The sequence below is a fragment of the Echinops telfairi genome, unplaced genomic scaffold (genome assembly GCF_000313985.2).
Source record: "Echinops telfairi isolate 266 unplaced genomic scaffold, ASM31398v2 ScPeMD7_12;HRSCAF=54, whole genome shotgun sequence".
NCBI lineage: Eukaryota > Metazoa > Chordata > Mammalia > Afrosoricida > Tenrecidae > Echinops > Echinops telfairi.
In genome coordinates, this window is record NW_022103909.1 from 4586989 (window position 1) to 4603920 (window position 16932).

General features: G+C 58.7%; 2 protein-coding genes across 2 annotated transcripts in view; one reads left to right on the forward strand and one right to left on the reverse strand.

Moving 5' to 3' along the window:
• DDN (dendrin) overlaps window positions 1–2016 on the forward strand; it is a 5431-nt gene extending 3415 nt beyond the window's left edge. Inside the window, exon 2 of the mRNA XM_013006924.2 lies at window positions 5–2016. Coding sequence (XP_012862378.1) covers window positions 5–450 — 446 coding nt within the window. The 3' untranslated portion in view covers window positions 451–2016. The remainder of the gene's footprint in view (window positions 1–4) is intronic.
• An 11266-nt stretch (window positions 2017–13282) lies between these two features.
• WNT1 (Wnt family member 1) lies at window positions 13283–16234 on the reverse strand. Its single transcript, XM_004711413.2, has 4 exons — window positions 16131–16234; window positions 15190–15443; window positions 14272–14537; window positions 13283–13771 (listed from the first exon to the last, which is right to left on the reverse strand). The coding sequence occupies exons 1-4, from the start codon at window positions 16232–16234 to the stop codon at window positions 13283–13285; spliced, it is 1113 nt and encodes a 370-aa protein (XP_004711470.1).
• Between the last annotated feature and the right edge of the window lie 698 nt (window positions 16235–16932).

The window sequence follows — 16932 nt, forward strand, 5'->3', positions numbered from 1 at the left end:
CCAGAGCATGCAGCCGTAGGCCCAGCGGCTTCGGGGGCCGGGGGCAGCGCCGAGGGCCTCGAGGAAATGACCGCGGTCCCACCAGCACGACGCGTGGGTTGCACCTGGGCACGGACCCCGGGACCCTACGCGGGGGCCCTTCGGGAAGCCGTGTCCCGCATCCGCCGCCACACCGCCCCAGACTCTGACTCGGACGAAGCTGCGGAACTTAGCGTCCACAGCGGCTCATCTGATGCGAGCGACACAGAGGCTTCCAGCACCTCCTGGCGGAGTGAGCACACCCCGCCTGGGGCTGGGTGCTCCACGGGGCCGCCCCGGGAGGGGATGAAGAGAGTGGAGCTAAGAGAAGGTATCCGGGAGATTCTAGGTGTCATAAGCCGAAAGGAGGAGGCCCTCCTCCGGATGGGGGCAACCCAGAGGAGCCCGCAAGGAAATAGGGAGCGGCGGTGAGACCCCCTTCTTGTAGTTTTCCTTTCAACCCGTTCTTGGGCCACCCACCCTGTTTTTCTGTCTTCCTTTTTGCTTCTGTTGACCTTGTACCCTTGCCCCCGACCTGAAGTGGAAGGCTCCCAGGTGAAAAACCATGGGCTGCTTGCCCATTCCTTTATTTTTTCAGGAGATGTGGGAGTGAGCAGCAGTCTTTAATGGCGGCCCCAGGCAGGGCACTTAGGCCAGGATGCCTTGGGGTGGGTCTTCAGTAGGGGCTGAGGCCGCTCCTGTGGCGCTGAGCAGGTAAGCCTTGTCAGCGTCTGCTGTGGGTGAGAGCAGAGATGGCGGCGGTCACAGGAGGGCAGAGTCTCCACGGACCGCAGGGAGAACTTGATGTTTGGCACTGAGACCTCCTGGAGCGCTGGGGACCGGTGACCCAGGGGCTCTTGGGAGGAGAGAAAGGAAGGAGTTTCGAACCAGTCAACACCAGCTATGAGCACACACACTGTGGTGGCCCCACCCCTTGGGTTTCCATTCCCAACTGACTTCCTCTGCCAGGCCACCTGGCATGGGAAAACAGACCATCCTCTGATCTCTGACATGTCAGCATCTTGGGGCACTCTTCAGTCTCACGGTTCTTTTCATAAGCCAAGGATGAGAGTGGGGCACCGAGCCTGGGGGGTCTCTGGGAGGGTTTTCCAGGTCTCCTGTGCTCTCCCTCCATTAAGGACACAGAGCGTCAATGCCACAGCATTGTTGTTTGGGTCCAGCGTTCCAGGAGCGGAGCGCCAAGGAGGAAGCAGGCCTAGGAGACTGGGTGGACTGGCCCTGGGCTTCAGGCGAGGGCTCCAGGGGAGGGCTCCCCTCTCGGGCAGCTCTGGCTTGGTCCCTGGCCTGTGGTGGTGGGAGCAGCCAGGAAAACCTCTTAGGAGCTTCTAGGCCTTCTCGTTTCCCTCCTCCCCACTGTTCCTGACTGATGCTTTGAAAAGTCCGCCACGACTTTTCAGGTTGTTTTCACCCACCGGCGAGCACTCGGCAATTCCCCCTTATTGCTGCCTCTTACAGAAACCCTCTGGGGAGGAAGCGGGAGGCTGGTCCCAAGCAGCCTGGAGGGTGTGATACTCATCATAGCCACTGCGGGGCGCGCGCAGGTCGCGGATTCCCCGGTTGCTAGTCCCGACCCCCCACCCCGTCCCACCCAGAGCCCGCATTGCCGGTTAATCAATGGACACCGACCTACTGCGCACCTGTCCCGCGCCCGGTGGCTGTCAGCCACGCGGGTCCGGAGCAGGCCTTAGAGAGCGCACCCCTCGGTGTGCTAAGTCACGCCTAGCAGCTTGGGACCCAGACCTTTTTCTCTCCAGTCCCGGCCATCTCCTCTGTCTCTGCCATTGACTAGGTAGCCATGTGACCTTGGTTGGATCACTTCACCTCCTGGAGCCTCAGTTTCCCTCATCTGTCGGATGAGGGTTTATAAACACCTACCTCGCAGGGTTGTTGTGAGGACTTAATGAGATAACGTATGTAAAGCGCCTAGCACAGTGCCAGGCACACAGTAGGCGCTCAATAAATCTAAGTTCCCCTTTGCTCCAGACTTGGCGCCGGCTTCCTTTCAGCGCCCGCTTTCCTATAGCGCCCCTCCCCCAGCGCTCCCCGCTCTTTTCCCACGCGCTGGGGACCTGGACTCTCTGCTCTCCCCTGTCTCCCCCAGCTCCGGCTCGCACTTCGCTCGCTTCCGAAATCCCCTCCACCCTCGCCGGCTCTTCTCCTGCCCCGGCGCACTCCCCACCTCCCACCCCCCATTCCGGGCAAGGGCTGACTCAGCCCAGGTATATTTAGCCGCCGCTCTAGGCGGCAGCGCTGGGGCTTCACCCAGACTCAGTCTCCGGGGGCTCCCACCCCCACCAGTCCCGCCAACTCCACCTCAGCAGTCAGGGCTCCAGCCCCGCCCCCAGACCAGTACTTTCCAATTACGTCCGCGTCACTGGGAGAGGTTCTGGGCGGTGGGGGTGGGATGGGGGGTGTTCCTGCCGCCTAGAGGCCGCATACGGACCCGAACCCCAGGCTGATTTGGTTCACGTAGGAGGGGTGGGGGAAAGCCGGCTGAGAGCCCCCAGTAAGGCCCATCCCAGAACCTGTGGGAAACCCAGACTGCCAAGCAAGAGTAGCTAGCTAGCTCTTGCTAGAGGAAGTAGAGGAAGTGGGGGCCACCTTTGGCGGGCACCAAAGGTTCCTGAAGGTTTCCCTTCCACCTAGAAACCCAGTTCTAACCCCTGAGCACTTAGTAAGCACCGCTGCCAGGCTGGGCCGGTCTCCAGGACAGAGACTGGGAGGCCTGTCTGACAATGGCCAAGGGGAGTTTGTGATCGAAGGAAGAGCTGAAGATGAAAACACACATAATGGCAGTGTTGAACAGGGAGTGTACCTTACTCTAAAAGTCAAATGAAGGAGATGGAGCCGATCACCTGACATGGGGCCAGTCTCTGTGGATGGAGGAGGTGGCATCCGAGGTAAGATAGTGTTTGGGATGGCACACATGGGAGTCCACATGGTTTGGTTCAGCAGCAGTTTACCTGGTGAAGAGAAGAAGGCAGGAGATTAGGGCTGAGGCTAGACTCGGGTGGGCATGGTGCAGCTGAGGGGTTTGTGCCTTAGACCTCTGGGCCTGAGAAGAGGATGGGCTTCAAGCTTTGAGGAAGGTTGGGAAAGGCCTGGGCAGAGGTGAGAGGATCAGCCTGGACTTTGCTACAACCCAGGGGACACTGGAGCTGGCAGAAGAGGTGACAGCCGAGGAGGGACTGGCCCTGTGGGTAAGGGTTCCACCATGCTGCCTGAGCCCTTTTGAGGATGAGCACCCAGAGTCAGTTGTAAGAGCCCACGCACGTTGCTACCGTTAACAGAGAACCTGGGGTACTCTATTTTGCACTAGCTGTGTGACCTTGGGAAAATTACATAACTGTGCCTCCGTGTCTTCAGCAATATGAGGACGTTATTGCGACTGCTTTTGTCATAGAGCTGTTGGGAAGATTAGTCAGTATGTAAAACCCATACACCCATGTCTGGCATATTGCAAGGGATATGTGCACTCATTGGGCAGCTCACTGTCAGGTCAGCTCTTCCAGTGGTTCGAAACCACCAGCCGCTCTGAGGGAGAAAGATGAGGCTTCCTAGCCTCTCAGAAACCCACAGGGGCAATGTTCTTTCAGGGTTCCGGGTGGCTATGAGTGGAGGTTGCTGATGGCAGTGAGTGTAATGACTAGGTCTCCCTTGGTCTGGTTCACAAGTGTCTGTGGGGAGTGTAGCAAGAGGGCCCCATGTGGGGTGCAGGGAGGGAGGAGGAGGAGCTGGCAGCAGAAGCCAGGACAAGGGGAGAGGGAAGCTCTCTGGAATGAGACCAGTAGGCCCTGGAATGAGTGAATGTTGTCCTGGAAGCACCAGGGCTGATCACATGTAATAGCAACCTCCTCTTCACCCCCAGGATTTTCCCCATCTTTGCCTATGAATGGGCTCAAAACCAGCTGCCAAAATATGCCAGGGAGAAAGGGAGAGGGAGAAGAAAGGGAGGAGCTACTGCTGGTCTAGGGGCCAAGTCCTGGTTGGCCATATCTCAGACTGGCCTGCAGGGCCTGTGGGTGGGAGGTTGGAGGCTCCCTGCTGCGAAAATGACTTCTAAATCTGTCTGCCTCTGCCAGCCAGCCAGCCCTGAGACATGGCCCACTCCGCCCCCCACCTTGGGACAGCCTAACGGGGTCAGGAGTAGGGCCAGCAGACCCGGGAGGGTGTGGTCAGGTAGGGGCAGAAGCTCTCAGTCCAGGACCCTACTCCCTCCCAACTGTTAGGTTCTTCCCAAGGTAAGACCCCCCCTGCCCCACACTGGGCGGGGTTAGGATGGCTTTACAGGAAGCTGGGGACCCTCCCTTTTTCAGACTCTCAAGAGAGCCCTGGAACTGCCTTAGATCAGCCACAAATGGGTAAAGGAAACCAGGACCCAGGACCTATTCTGGGACTTCAGAGACATTGTGGGTCAAGAGTATGAGTGTGTGTGAGTGGGAGGAGGAGGAGGAAAGGACCTGAAGAGATGAGTATGTAGCGAGTGTGCAAAGTGTGTCTATGGGGGAAAGCGTCCGTTTCATTCCATTATTCATTTGTTTGTTCTTCCATTAGATACTTATGTCACCGCACGAACCCTAGGGAAGTGGAAGAGACTGCTGGGTGCTTCCCGCCTTCAGAAAGCTCACAGTCAGGTGTCTAAGAGCGGGGGCGGAGGTGTGGATGAGAAGATCCCCAGTCATCACTGTGAAGGCAGAACCCATACTACTGGAGGCAGGCATGAGCAGGGGCCAGGAAGGTATGAAGAGAGGAACAACTCAGGGGTGGGAGGTGGAATGGAGACCCAAAGCCCATTTTTAGACAATTAGACATTCTCTCACAAAAGGGTCACAAAGAAGGGACAAGCCAGCTAGGGTGCAGTATAGCACCTATGAAATATACAACTTTCCTCGAGTTCTTTAGTGCTTCCCTCCCCCCATTATCATGCTCCCAGTTCTACTTTACAAATCCGCTGCACCAGAGCATGCACACTGGTACAGATAAGAGCTCTCGACACACAGAATCCAAGACAGATAAAGCTCTCAGGAACAATAATGGGAGTTGCGATATTATGAGGGTAGGGGGAAGGTTGGGGGAAGAAAGGGGGAACCAATTGCAATGATTTGATCAACTTATAATCCCCCCCACTCCCACCCCACACCCAGGGGGAGGAACAACAGAAATATGGGTGAAGGGAGACAGTGGATGGTGTAATATATGAAAATAATAATAATTTATGATTTATCAAGGGTTCATGAGGGTGAGAGGGTGGGGGTGGGGGGAGTGAAAAAATTAGCTGATACCAAGGGCTCAAGTAGAAAGAAAATGTTTTGAAAAGGATGATGGCAACATATGTACTAATGTGCTTGACACAATGGATGTATGGATTGTTATAAGAGCTGTAAGAGCCCTCAATAAAATGATTTTTAAAAGAAAGAAAGGAACATTTATTCAAGGCTTTGTCTCCTCTCTCTCACTGCTAAGGAGTCAATGCCGACTCACAGTGCCCCTATAGGACAGAGGAGAACTGCCCTTGTGAGTTTCACAGGAGGTAACTCTTTACAGGAGTAGAAAATTCCATCTTTCTCCTGGGGAGTACCTGGTGGTTTCAAACTACTAACCTTTCAATCTGCAGACCCACACATAACCACTAGCCCACCTTTGTCTCCTAGGGAGTGGAAATATCCCCAGGGTTCAAGAGACAAGCTGGCAAACATGCATGTGTTAGTGAAGGAAGGCTCAGTGTAGATGATCTTCCCTCTTCTGCCCTGCTGGCACGGGTCAGCTCCTTCCCTTAAAACCCCTGATACTACATAGTGTGTTGTGAATTCTTTTAGAGATGAAGACCACCCAAGCATCCATCCACACACTTCCATTCACTTATCCATCCATTCATCCATCCATCTGTACACACAGAACTATATACACACAAATCATCCAGCCATTCATTCATCTATCTATATAACCATCCACCCAATAGCTACCATTCATCTATCACCATTTATCCAACCAACTATGTCCATTAACCACCCATCCATCCATCTACCAGTTCAGCTGCCTGTGCATGTATCCATCTATTCGTCAGTTCATGAAGGCACACTGAGCCCATGGAAACTGGAAGCCTAAGAGGGAAGTCAGTATGGTGCACAGAGAGCCACCCAGGGACGGGCACTGCAGGTCATAAAAGCCCTACCAAGAAGGCAAGGTCACTGCCAAGGGGGATTCAAAGAGCCCTTATGGAGGAAGGGACATCTAAGGAAGAAGGGGGGGATACAGAAAAGAGGGGCACTCCAGGGCTTGGAGAAGGGTGGAGAGAGGTAAGAAAACACATTGCTTTCTCAGAGCATGGAGGCACCAGGGAGTGCAGAGGTGCGGAGCGGAGGAATTCTGGAAAGGTGTGTGGGAGCCAAACCATGAAGTGTCCCTGAAAAGCAAAGACAAAGCATCTGAGCTTTAGTGAGAGGGACAGAGAGAGGTGAGAGATGAGAGCTTTGGGCTGGAACTCCAAGTTTTCTCCTCCATGCCCAATCACACTTTTTTTTTTTACTCTGCAGCTTGCTTAAGACCCTTGCTGGTCTTGCTATCTTCTGGGATCCCCTGCTGGGATCCCTTGCTTCTCAAAGGTGACAGAGTAGAGCTGTCCCCATATGGTTGTCTTGACTATGATCTTGGGCTGCTAACAGCCAGCAGTTCAAAACCACCAATCACTCTGTGGGAGAAAGACGGGGCTTTTTATTCTCGCTAAAGAGTTACAGTCTCAGAAATCCACAGGGGCAATTCTGATCTGCCCTACAGAGTCACTGTGAGTGAGAATAGACTCCGTGGCAGTGAGTGCGTCATTTACATTCAAAGAGGGCTGGCTGCTGCCTAGTGTGACACCCTCTCCTGTCCTCTGCAGAAGTGGCCCTGTCTACTTCGCCAGGGGTTTCTACAGCAGCTCTCCCGAGAAGCACCACGAGGTGGCGCTGTTCTAGCTGTAGCTTTGAGCCCCTACAGGGTCTTGAGCGGTTTCCAGCAGGTGATGTGTACATCCAAGAACTGTCCCAGGATGATGTAGACATCTCCTTTCAGCAGAGCCCGGAAGGCAACTCAGAAGAGAAGCCCGGGCAGTTTCCCAACCCCTGGTCTATTCATCATTCATTTCACAAGTACTTGATTTATTGAGCGCCTCCTTGGTGCCAGGTCCACCACTAGGTCCTTGGAAAAACAACAGTGACTGAGACATGGTCTCCAAATGACACCTTCTGTTCACCACTCCATGTCTCTCCCTGGGGGGCTGCATGACCACATGAGTGTGGCCCCTGGGAGTGCTTCCTCCCATGATGGCTCCCATCTCTCACCCTTCCTGTGAACACCCTGCTAAGCCTTCTGCTCTCTCCCACAAGACCCCCATCCTATCCACAGTCATTCATTCGACTGGCCCTCATAGGAGACCTGGAATGTGGTAGAATGTCCCCATACATTAGGGCCCTGGAGGGGCGCAAGGGTAGGCCCACAGAGGGGTCTCGTGAGAGCCGGGGGTGAGTATTGGAGGAGTACAGAGGACCAGACACCCCCAGAAACATGCTCTCCATAGTCTGGGGGCTGTGCTCACCAAGTCTGTTCCCCGAGACAGAGTGGTTGTCTTCTTCTCCTGCCTATTTCCCTCGGGCCCCCAACTCCAGACTAGGAGCTGAGGAGACACTGGTTGGGGTGAAGTGCTGTCCTCCTGGGACATTGTCCACTTTCCCAACATGCTTCAGGGTCCAACTTAGCCCTTGGCGGGTTGAGGACAGGAGGGGAGGGAGGGTTGGTGTCAAGAGTGGGAGCCAGGCCCAGCGAGGTCCCAGGAGTGAATGCTGCATTGTTGGCCGGGCCAGAGTCACAGATAATTACCTCAATTAGTGACAATGGGAGAGTAATAAATACAGGCTTAGTGTCTCCTACCCCACCAGGGCTCCGAAGATTAATCCAGGCTGACGGGCGGGCCCTGAAAGGCGTGATGGACAATTCATTAAACTCCCCAAATGCCCCACAACCTGGGCGTGAAGGCTGAGTTAGCCCCCTGGGGGCTGCGCCTTTGTCCCAATTGTGTGTCTCCGCCACAGCAGAGCCCCGCAGCCCCCAGAGAGCCAGGAGGTGAGTGGGGCTCCCCCAGCCTGGCCAGGCGGCAGGGGGGATTAGGCCTTGGTCCGGCCCTGGTTGCCCTGGCACACTGGCCCAGCCGGGCTGGAATGTCTGTGGGGGGGAGCGGGCAGAGCGGAGGGGCGGGGCAGACAAGGTGGGGTAAGGGGGGCACACAAAACCAGGGGCAGGAGGAGTTAATTAGAAGCCAGCCTAGGAGGGCGAGGGGCCACAATAAGGCTGAGGGGCCTCCAGGAAAGGCCCTTTACTTCCGAGGAGGATTATAGGAAGGAGGGAGAAGGGATAGGGCCTCCTTTGGGGAGGAGAATGGGGAAGAAGCTTCCCAGGGTGGCACTGCCCCCTCTTGCCCAGCTTGCCACCTCTTTGGCAAATGGCTGAGCGATAGGAGGCTCTGGCCGCCTGAACAGGTGTCTGCTAGCACCTCACAGGCTCCTACACCAGGAAGATGATTGGGCCTGGGCTGGGAGCTTGGGGAAGGGACCTCTCACTAATCAGAGGGGCATTGAGGTGCTGCTCTCTTCTCAGCCCCTCCCACCCCTCCATTCGTATCTCCTAATGGGCGGCAGACCGTGGAGCATGGAGCCTTATCTTCTGGTGAGGTTGCTTGTTTAAAGCCAGAAAGCCCCAAGGGGGCCTGGAGCTGCTATGAGCAGAGGTCTGTGTGTGCACCTGTGTGGGTCTGAGCGTGCACCTGTGTGAGTCTCAGTGTGCACCTGTGGGAGTCTGAGTATGCACATGTGTGTGTTGGTATGTATGCTCCTGTGAGCAGGAGCAGGTGAGCCTGTGTCCAGGGCCTGGCCCTCAGCAGTCAATGCCTGCTGAACGAATGGATGAACTTCAGTTCTGCTGAGAGTAAATGGGTCTGAGACAGGGAGGTGGCACCAGCCTGCAGTATGACCCAGGGAGCATGGAAGGGTGCCCTTGAAAAGGGCAGGCAGGCATGCATGAGCAAGAGGAGACACACACACACACACACACACACAGATACAGTAGCTTCTTGGAAGGCCCACTTCCTTGGCCCCAGGGGAATAGGGCAGCCCTGACTCCTCCCCAGGAGCCACCCCACCCCACCCCCTCCCCCTCGGAGGGATGACAAGGCAGAGAGTTGGCTGCAGTTCCCTGGGCATATTTATAACCCTCTGCTCCTGCTCCCCAGTGTCTGCTTTTAGCCCAGACGGGGGAGGGGGCAGGGGGGTGGTCTGTCTCATGCTGGGCGCCCTGGCTGGGTGTGGAAAGAGTGAGTAAGGGTGAGTGGTGGGCAGCTCTGCATGGATATTCCTGCTCACACCACAGCCAAACAGCTTATTTTCTCCTCATTTTGTTATTTTTCTCCCTCGGGCCTGGAGAGGAGGCCTGAGCCAGCGCAGAGGGTGGGGTGGGGGGGCACTAGACCCTGGGGTATTTGCAGTCCCACTGACAGGCTTTTTCCAGGGTGTGTGGCCCTGGTGTGCACGGTGCCAGCCTGCTGACCCCCCGGGGACTGTGCACTGCCTGCTATCTCTGTCCGCTCAGCTTTTCCACTCCCTTGGGATCTTTCAAGAGGAGTCCCTCCCTCCCTCCCTCCCTTCTTCCCTCGCTCAGGTCAGCCATGTGTCTGGGGTCCCTGACAATCTCTTGGCTTTGTGGAACCTGGCACCTGAGGACCAGGAGCGGGCGGAGGATCTCCTCAAGCGGATTCCAGGGCACCCTCCTCTGGAGGACCGCCCTGAGCCTGCTCTGCACCCTGCGGCCTGTGGGAGGCCCCTCTCCATCCTGCCCAGGGTTCTCCCTCACCAGCCTGGCAGAGGACAGCACAGGTGGTCGTCATCATAAAATAGATCCTTCGCAATGATTTGCGGATGCTACAGCCCACTCGCTCGCTGGGTTGCCTCTTTATGTGTGCACATCCTGTGGAGGGCCCAGCATCATTTGGCACCTACCCTGCCCTTAGCACCCCCCCCCCCCAAGAGAAGAGCTGGTGGTCAGATGATGACGTAAGGGTAAGGGTGCGAGGCTGTCCTCTGACCTCATGGGTGTGCAGAGGACTCCACACGTTATGGGACCATCAGCCCCCATGATCTTTACCAGAACTGGCGATTCTCTGGCCAGACTGCCAGCGTCTCTGCACATCACTGTGGCCCCTGCATGTGGCATAATGCCGGGCATCGAGTGTGTTTCAAATCACCCGAACCTTTCTGTATGGTGTCTCATTGGAGAGCCCCATCCTCTCAGAAGGACAAGGCTTAGTCGCCATAACCCAAGAGAGCCAATCCGTTGAGGAGACAAGGCAGTTGAAGCCAAGAAAGCAAGGGGACTAACTCCTGGAAGCCTCATCCCATCTGAGGCAGGCCAGGATTCCATCCCTTTCCTACCTCTTCTTCCGGCCCCTGCATGTCACTTCAGCCCAGAGGCCCCCAACTTTTGGGTCTCAAAGGTGCGGCTGACTGATTCTTGGAGTTAGGCTGCCAACCCTTTCACCCCACCTACTTCTTCTCTCTAATTCCGGGCATTCTCTAAGACAGGCCTCTGGCAGCCTATCCTTACTTGGGGGGAGGGGGGATTTACTCCTTTCTTTGGGTTATAGCCTAGGCATTTCCGGTGGCAGGGTGTTCTTTACTGGAGGCCCAAGGCCTTTCAGATGGCTTCTTCTACCCAGATCAATAAGACTTTTATCCCTTCCCCTAGGCTGCCCATCAGCGGCACTGAGCTGGTACCAGCTTGGTGGATGAGAGGGATGCCACTGCAGGGTTGAGGAGCTCTTGGCCCCACTTCCCTACCCCCACACATACCCCAAAGGCCACTAAGGGTCAGAGTTCATACATCCAGGGAGTGGTGGGAGGCAGAGACAACAGCAAAAGGGTCCTAGGGAGAGGGGAAAATTCTCTAGTCCTCCTAGATCCTATTGCTGCCCTTGGAAGGTGGGATGCTTCCCAACTCCCCATGCCTTGCCCTTCTGGTCCTCCCCTGGGAGGGGCTACAATCAGGATTAGGGACCAACGGGAGAGCTTGAGAAGGAGGTAGCATTTTCCTGAAGGGAGGATTAAGGCTAAGGTTAGACATTGGGGCAGAGGATTAGTGTTAGAGAGAGGTTTAGGGCTGTGGGCAGGATCAGGTCTCTGGCCAACCCTGGTTACTGTGCACTTAGCAGTATTGACGTTGGTGGTGGAATGAGAACTCAGGCACTGGAGAGGAATGGCTAACTGAATGGTTTGGGCGCAGGCGGACCACACTTGGGTTTCCTTTTGGCTGCATTGGTTTAAGCCTAGCCTGCACTTGGATTCGAACAAGCATTCAGGTCCAACACTAGAACCTGTTCTGTCACCCATCACCTGTTATCTTATCTGGACCTTCCTGAAAGGGAGGGGGTGTGTGCGGGAAGAAGCTGAGGGTGCAGAAGGGGCAGGGGAGTGCCTTCCTTGCTGCCTACTGCCCTGACCAATCGCCCAACATAAGAGGTAGCAATGCCAGTTTACCCAATAAGCAAGAAAGCCCAGTCGTACTGGTGCTGATTTACTTATCTGTCATGAGCCATTTCACGTTGTTTCACCCCAGCAGCACTGATTCTGCCTCGAGGGCTGACAGGCATTGGGTCTCTCTCCCAGCTCTACCACCTTCCTAAGAACCAAAACCTCTTTTCAAATTTGCAATCCCTGTGCATACCTGCTCATTGGGTGCCCTGCCCTGGGGCAGCAACTTGCGTTTCTCTGCTTGGGTCTTTCTCTAGCCCACAAAGGAAGACCCCATCAAGCTTGTTGGTTTTGTAGCTATTTTCACAACTCTTCCAGGGAGGAAAGGTAAGTTCTGTCCACGTGAGAAAAGGAAACTGAGGCACAATTTAGCACCTACCCAGTAATATCACCAGGTAATATCAGCACCCGGACAGTTGGGATTTACACACCGAGAACCATGCAGGGTCTTCTGACCAGGCTCTTCTCTCAGGAGACCTGGCTCCCCAAGGGGCCTCCTTAGGGTCAACCAAGGGTCAGAAGCTCAGGGTCCTCAGTCCAGGGCCTGGAAACCAGTCCCCCATCATGGTACTTCACATCTTTGAGAAGCATTCATTCCCAGGAGGGAGAAGTGAGTCCCTGGAGGGAACAAATGGCGTGTGCTGCATTCAAGGAAGAGCCACCACCAAGTCATTGATAAAAATAGGATTTTATTCTGCAGAGGAAGATGCTACATTGGTGGGGGCGGGGAGAGAGGCCACTAATAGCGACAGTGGAAGGAAATGTTGGTTCCGGTCAGCAAAGGCAGGTCGGGTTTGAGAGACTAGGGAAGGAGTGGAAGACAGGAGAGCAGATCCACTAGGGGGCCAGGGCAACCTAATGGAGAGGGGCTTGGGGTGGGGTGGGGGTGGTCTCTGTGAACCAGGCTGGAACCCAGCACAATAAATAGTTTTATTTACAACAACCAAAACGCCGTGGGTTGGCATCCACGTCTCAGTGCAAATTATTTACACACTGATAAGGCAGGAGGCAGGGCCGGAAGGGGTAGGAGGGGACCGAAGGCGGCAGAGCTCACAGCTGTTCCGTGGCAACCTCCACCGAGGCTGGGGGGCCGGGTAGCATTCAGCTGCACTCCCCTCACCACCACCCCAACTCATCCTCCACATCACCACAGCTGCCCTTTCACCCTGGGGCCTCCCACTACAGCTGGAGGTGGGAGGAGAAAGGCCCTGAAGCCCAGGTGTGCGGTCAGGGTCTGTGCCCTTGGCAGGGAAAAAAACGGGAAGGGAAGACACGTGGGGACCCGGAGGAAAAACGGAGTGTCCAGGGGAGGATAGTGGCCCGGAGGTGTAGGCGCGGAGGAGGACGCCAGCCGAAGCACCCCAGGTCGGAGCGGCCCCCCGCTGGGGGAGGGGACGGTCCTTTTCTCACCTCCTGGTCTTGCAGGGGCCAGTGCAACAAAGGGTCTCCCGCGGAGAGGGAGGGAGGTAGGTCGGGCAGGACCGTGGGGAAAGCTGGAGAGTCCATGCCGCCCCCGGGCGGGCCAGTGGTTTGAGGAATCCCCAGGTCGGAGGAGGTGACAGAGTGGGGCTAGGCAGGCGTGCGTGGCGGGGACAGGAGGCTGCCGGCGAGTCCGGGGTGGGAGTGGGGGTGGGGTGGGAGGGCAGGCTGGAGGAGAAGGCTCCCGGCGCGCGTCCGCCGCCCGCGTCTGCCCCTCACAGGCACTCGTGCAGCACGCGCGTGTGCGTGCAGTTGCGGCAGCTGACGTGGCAGCACCAGTGGAAGGTGCAGTTGCAGCGCTCGGTGACGCGCTGCGTGCGCGTGCGGTGGCCCCGGCCGCAGCAGAGCAGCTCGCAGCCGTCCAGCGCGGGCGACGAGCTGTTGCAGGCGCGCCCGGCCGTGCCCGCTGTGCCCAGGCGGCCACTGGATGTGCAGAAGTTGGGCGACTTCTCAAAGTAGACGAGGTCATGCGGGGAGGGCGGCTTGTGCGCCGGGTCCTCGGGCTCCAGGCGCAGCAGCTCCGCCCGCGAGGCGCGGTTGTTGCCGCGGTTGCCGTAGAGGACGCGCGAGGCGCCGTCGAAGCGGTCGCGCAGCACGTCGCCCACGGCGCGCAGCGTAGGGAGCCGCATCCAGCACGTGCGCACCGTGCACGAGCCCGACATCCCGTGGCACTTGCACTCCTGGCGCATCTCCGAGAACACCGTCTGCGGGGCGGGAGAGAGGGCGCCCCGCTCGGTCAGGCCCTGGCTGCCGCCCCCTCCCGGACGCCGCCGGGACCTCACCCAGGGCCCCAGCGCAGCCTCGGCTCCGGCGCCAGGGATTGGGGACCAGGCGCTGCGCGGCTCCCTGCCAGCGAGTCAGCCGCGCTCCCTCCGCCCCGGTCCGCGAATCTGTACAGCGTCGGGCGGCAGGCGACAAAGCCCAGGGCTCCTCTGGCTTCTCCCCTCTGCCGGTGCCCTTGCCCTCCGCCCAGGCCGCGCTCTCCCCATTATGCCCGCAGCCACGGTCCCTTCCCATCTCTGGCTTCCTTCCCGGAGCCCGCGCCGCCCCCCGCAACCCACCCCACTCCACTGCAGGGCGCCTCAAGGGGCCCTACCCTAAGCCCCTTGCCTTTTAAAAAATGTCTTGGCTGTTATTTCCCAAGCCCCAGGTTAGCCCCCCCGCGCATCACCACCTCCCACCCCGCCCCCTCCGCTGAGCTCACCGTGCGGCCGGCCTCGTTGTTGTGAAGGTTCATGAGGAAGCGCAGGTCCCGCCCCTTCTCCCCGGAGTCCACGAACTCCCGGCCGAAGAGGCGGCCGAAGTCGATGTTGTCACTGCAGCCCCCCCAGTGCCAATCGGGCCCCCCAGGGCCACGCCGCCGGTAGTCGCACGTGCAAGACTCGATGGAGCCCTCTGAGCAGGAGCGTGCCACTGAATGGGTGACCCCGGCCGAGGTGATAGCGAAGATGAATGCAGTTTCCCGGCACCCTGTGGGGGAAGGGAATGGGGAATCAGCGACGGGGCGCGCAGGCGCGAGTGGCCAGCACCCTCAGCGGAGGGCTGGGCATTTGGGAGACCGGAGTCCACCCTTCTAGTCCTGAGCGCCAGGTGCCGGGGCAGAGCTGGGAAGCTGATGTCTATGCCCCATCGTGAAAATACAGGCGAGAGCGCGTGCCTGATACACACCTCCCTGGGCCCAGGGCTTGTTTTGACTCCAGAGCCGGAGTAGGGGCAACCCCAGAGAGAAATATCAGCAAGAGGGGAGTGAGCGACCAGTTTTGCATCGCAGGACCCTTCGGCCTTCTGAACATCGGACCCAGTTTGGTGCTGCCAGCCTTGCTGGGCCTCAAGCAGACCCACGATCTCCAAAAGCAACTTCCCAGGCGCCTTCAGGAAGAGTAAGGGAAAGGGGCGGCCAGCATGTGTCCAAGACATGGGGGCCTCCTTTCTGTGGGGCAACGGCTCAGAAAAAAAAAATTAATTTCGTGCACCCACCAGGCTGGAAAGAGCCTGGCCTGGGCTAGCCAGAGCTGAGGCTCTTGGCGGGTTGATCCTGTCACCCAGCAGACACCCACCCATGCCCTGGGGGTGACCCCGCGTTTCCTCTTGTCCCGGAAGCTTCTCCTTCCGAGGCACCCACCTCGGTTGACGATCTTGCCGAAGAGGTGGGGCCCCGGGGCGGTGGGGCAGTTCCAGCGGCGGTTCCGGAACTGCCACTTGCACTCGCGCAAGGCGCTCTGCAGCCCCCCGCTCACGCTGTGCAGGATCCCGGGGTTCTGGCGGATCAGCCGCCGCTGTTTGCGGCTCAGGAGCTGCAGACTGGGCTCCAGGACCAGCTGCAGGCTCTTGGAGTCGGTCAGCAGGTTCGTGGAGGAAGCCACGTTCACGATGCCCCTAGCGAGATGATAATAAGAGTTCAGGCTCAGAAAGGGGAGCTGCACCCTAAACCCAAAGGCCCACGCCCCCCACCTAATCCCTGGGGCCGTTTTCCGGAGAGTGTGAAGTGAAGAGCAAAGATCAGGTAAAGACTCCGCGCTCCTGCACCCACCAGTTTGGAAGGGCTGGGGAGGGGGCTAGTTTTTTGGGTGCCCTGGGTCGGACCAGTCCAGTCGGGGAGGTGGGGAGTCGGAACCTGCTTCCAGGCAGCCCGGGCGAGCACCGCCCAAGGCGTTACATTCTTAGAAGTTCCACCCTCTTCTTGCTCAGGGCGCACGCCTAGCCCCTAGCTCCGGGACCAGGAAACCTGTGTTGTGGCCGCCCCCGTGAGGCTGGAGTTGGGGCAGGAGGAGAAAGGGCCGACCGCGCTACACGGGAGTGGGCCCTTGTCTGGGATTCCCAGGGCCACCGCGGGCAAGTCATCATTTGCGTCCTTCCCCCATCCCACCCCCACCCCCCTTGAGCCGAGCTGAAGCTTCGGGCAGCTCTGGGCCCGGGTGCCCCTGGGTGTCGCGGCGGGAAGTCATAGCGCTGGGAGAGAACCTGTCTGCGGACGGACGGCTTGACTTCTAGAGTCTGGGAGCTGGGTCGGGCTGGCCCCCTGGCTCGCCCGAGACAAGTGGTGACCCCCGCTAGCTCACTTACCACCATCGACCACTGCTGTTGGCGGCCAGGGCCGCGGGCAGGGCGGCCAGGGCCAGCAGCAGCACAGCGGAAACCCAGCCGGGCAGCAGCGCCCAGCGCCCCATGGCCTGCCCGGCCTTGCCTCCTCCGTGCTGCGCTCGCGACCGCTTTGACTGCTGCCCACGACGGTGGTTCGGCCTGCGGCGGTGGCAGCCGAGGCGAGAGTCCGCAGTCTGGCTCTAACAGCCCTGGGGGCGGATGGCGGGCAGCATGGCTCACGGTCCTGTCCCGGCTGGTGGGCTGAGGCGGCACCGCCTCTTATAGTTGCGGCCCTGACTGAAGCGACGGGAGGAGGCTGTCCCGCGGGGCCACGCCGGGGCACCAGGGCGCACCGGTCAGGGACACAGGCGAGGGGGAGCGAGCGGGGCCGCGGCTCCCGCCCGTCTGAGCCGAGAGGTGGCGGGCTTGCCGTCGGGGCTCACCCCCGCCCTCCTCCTCGGTGGCCCCAGCCTCCCCTCGGGGTCCTGCACCGGCCGCAGACCCCTCCCCTTGGTCCGCCCGCCCACGCGCGCTCGCCTGGCTCCTTGCGTCGGGAGCCCGTCGGGGACCAGTGTCCGCCAGAGGGCGCGGCTAGACTGTGCCACGGGGGAGAAACTGCCCGCGGGAGCGGGGCAGCCCGCAGTCTGCGCTGGGGCTGTCCTCTCGACGTCACTCGGGGACCCTGCCGGCGCCCTCTCGCTCCCCTCGCTGGAGGGAAGTTGTGGTTCTGAGCTGGGGCACACACACACCCCCGTCGGGGTGAGGGGATGGAACCCCCACCCCC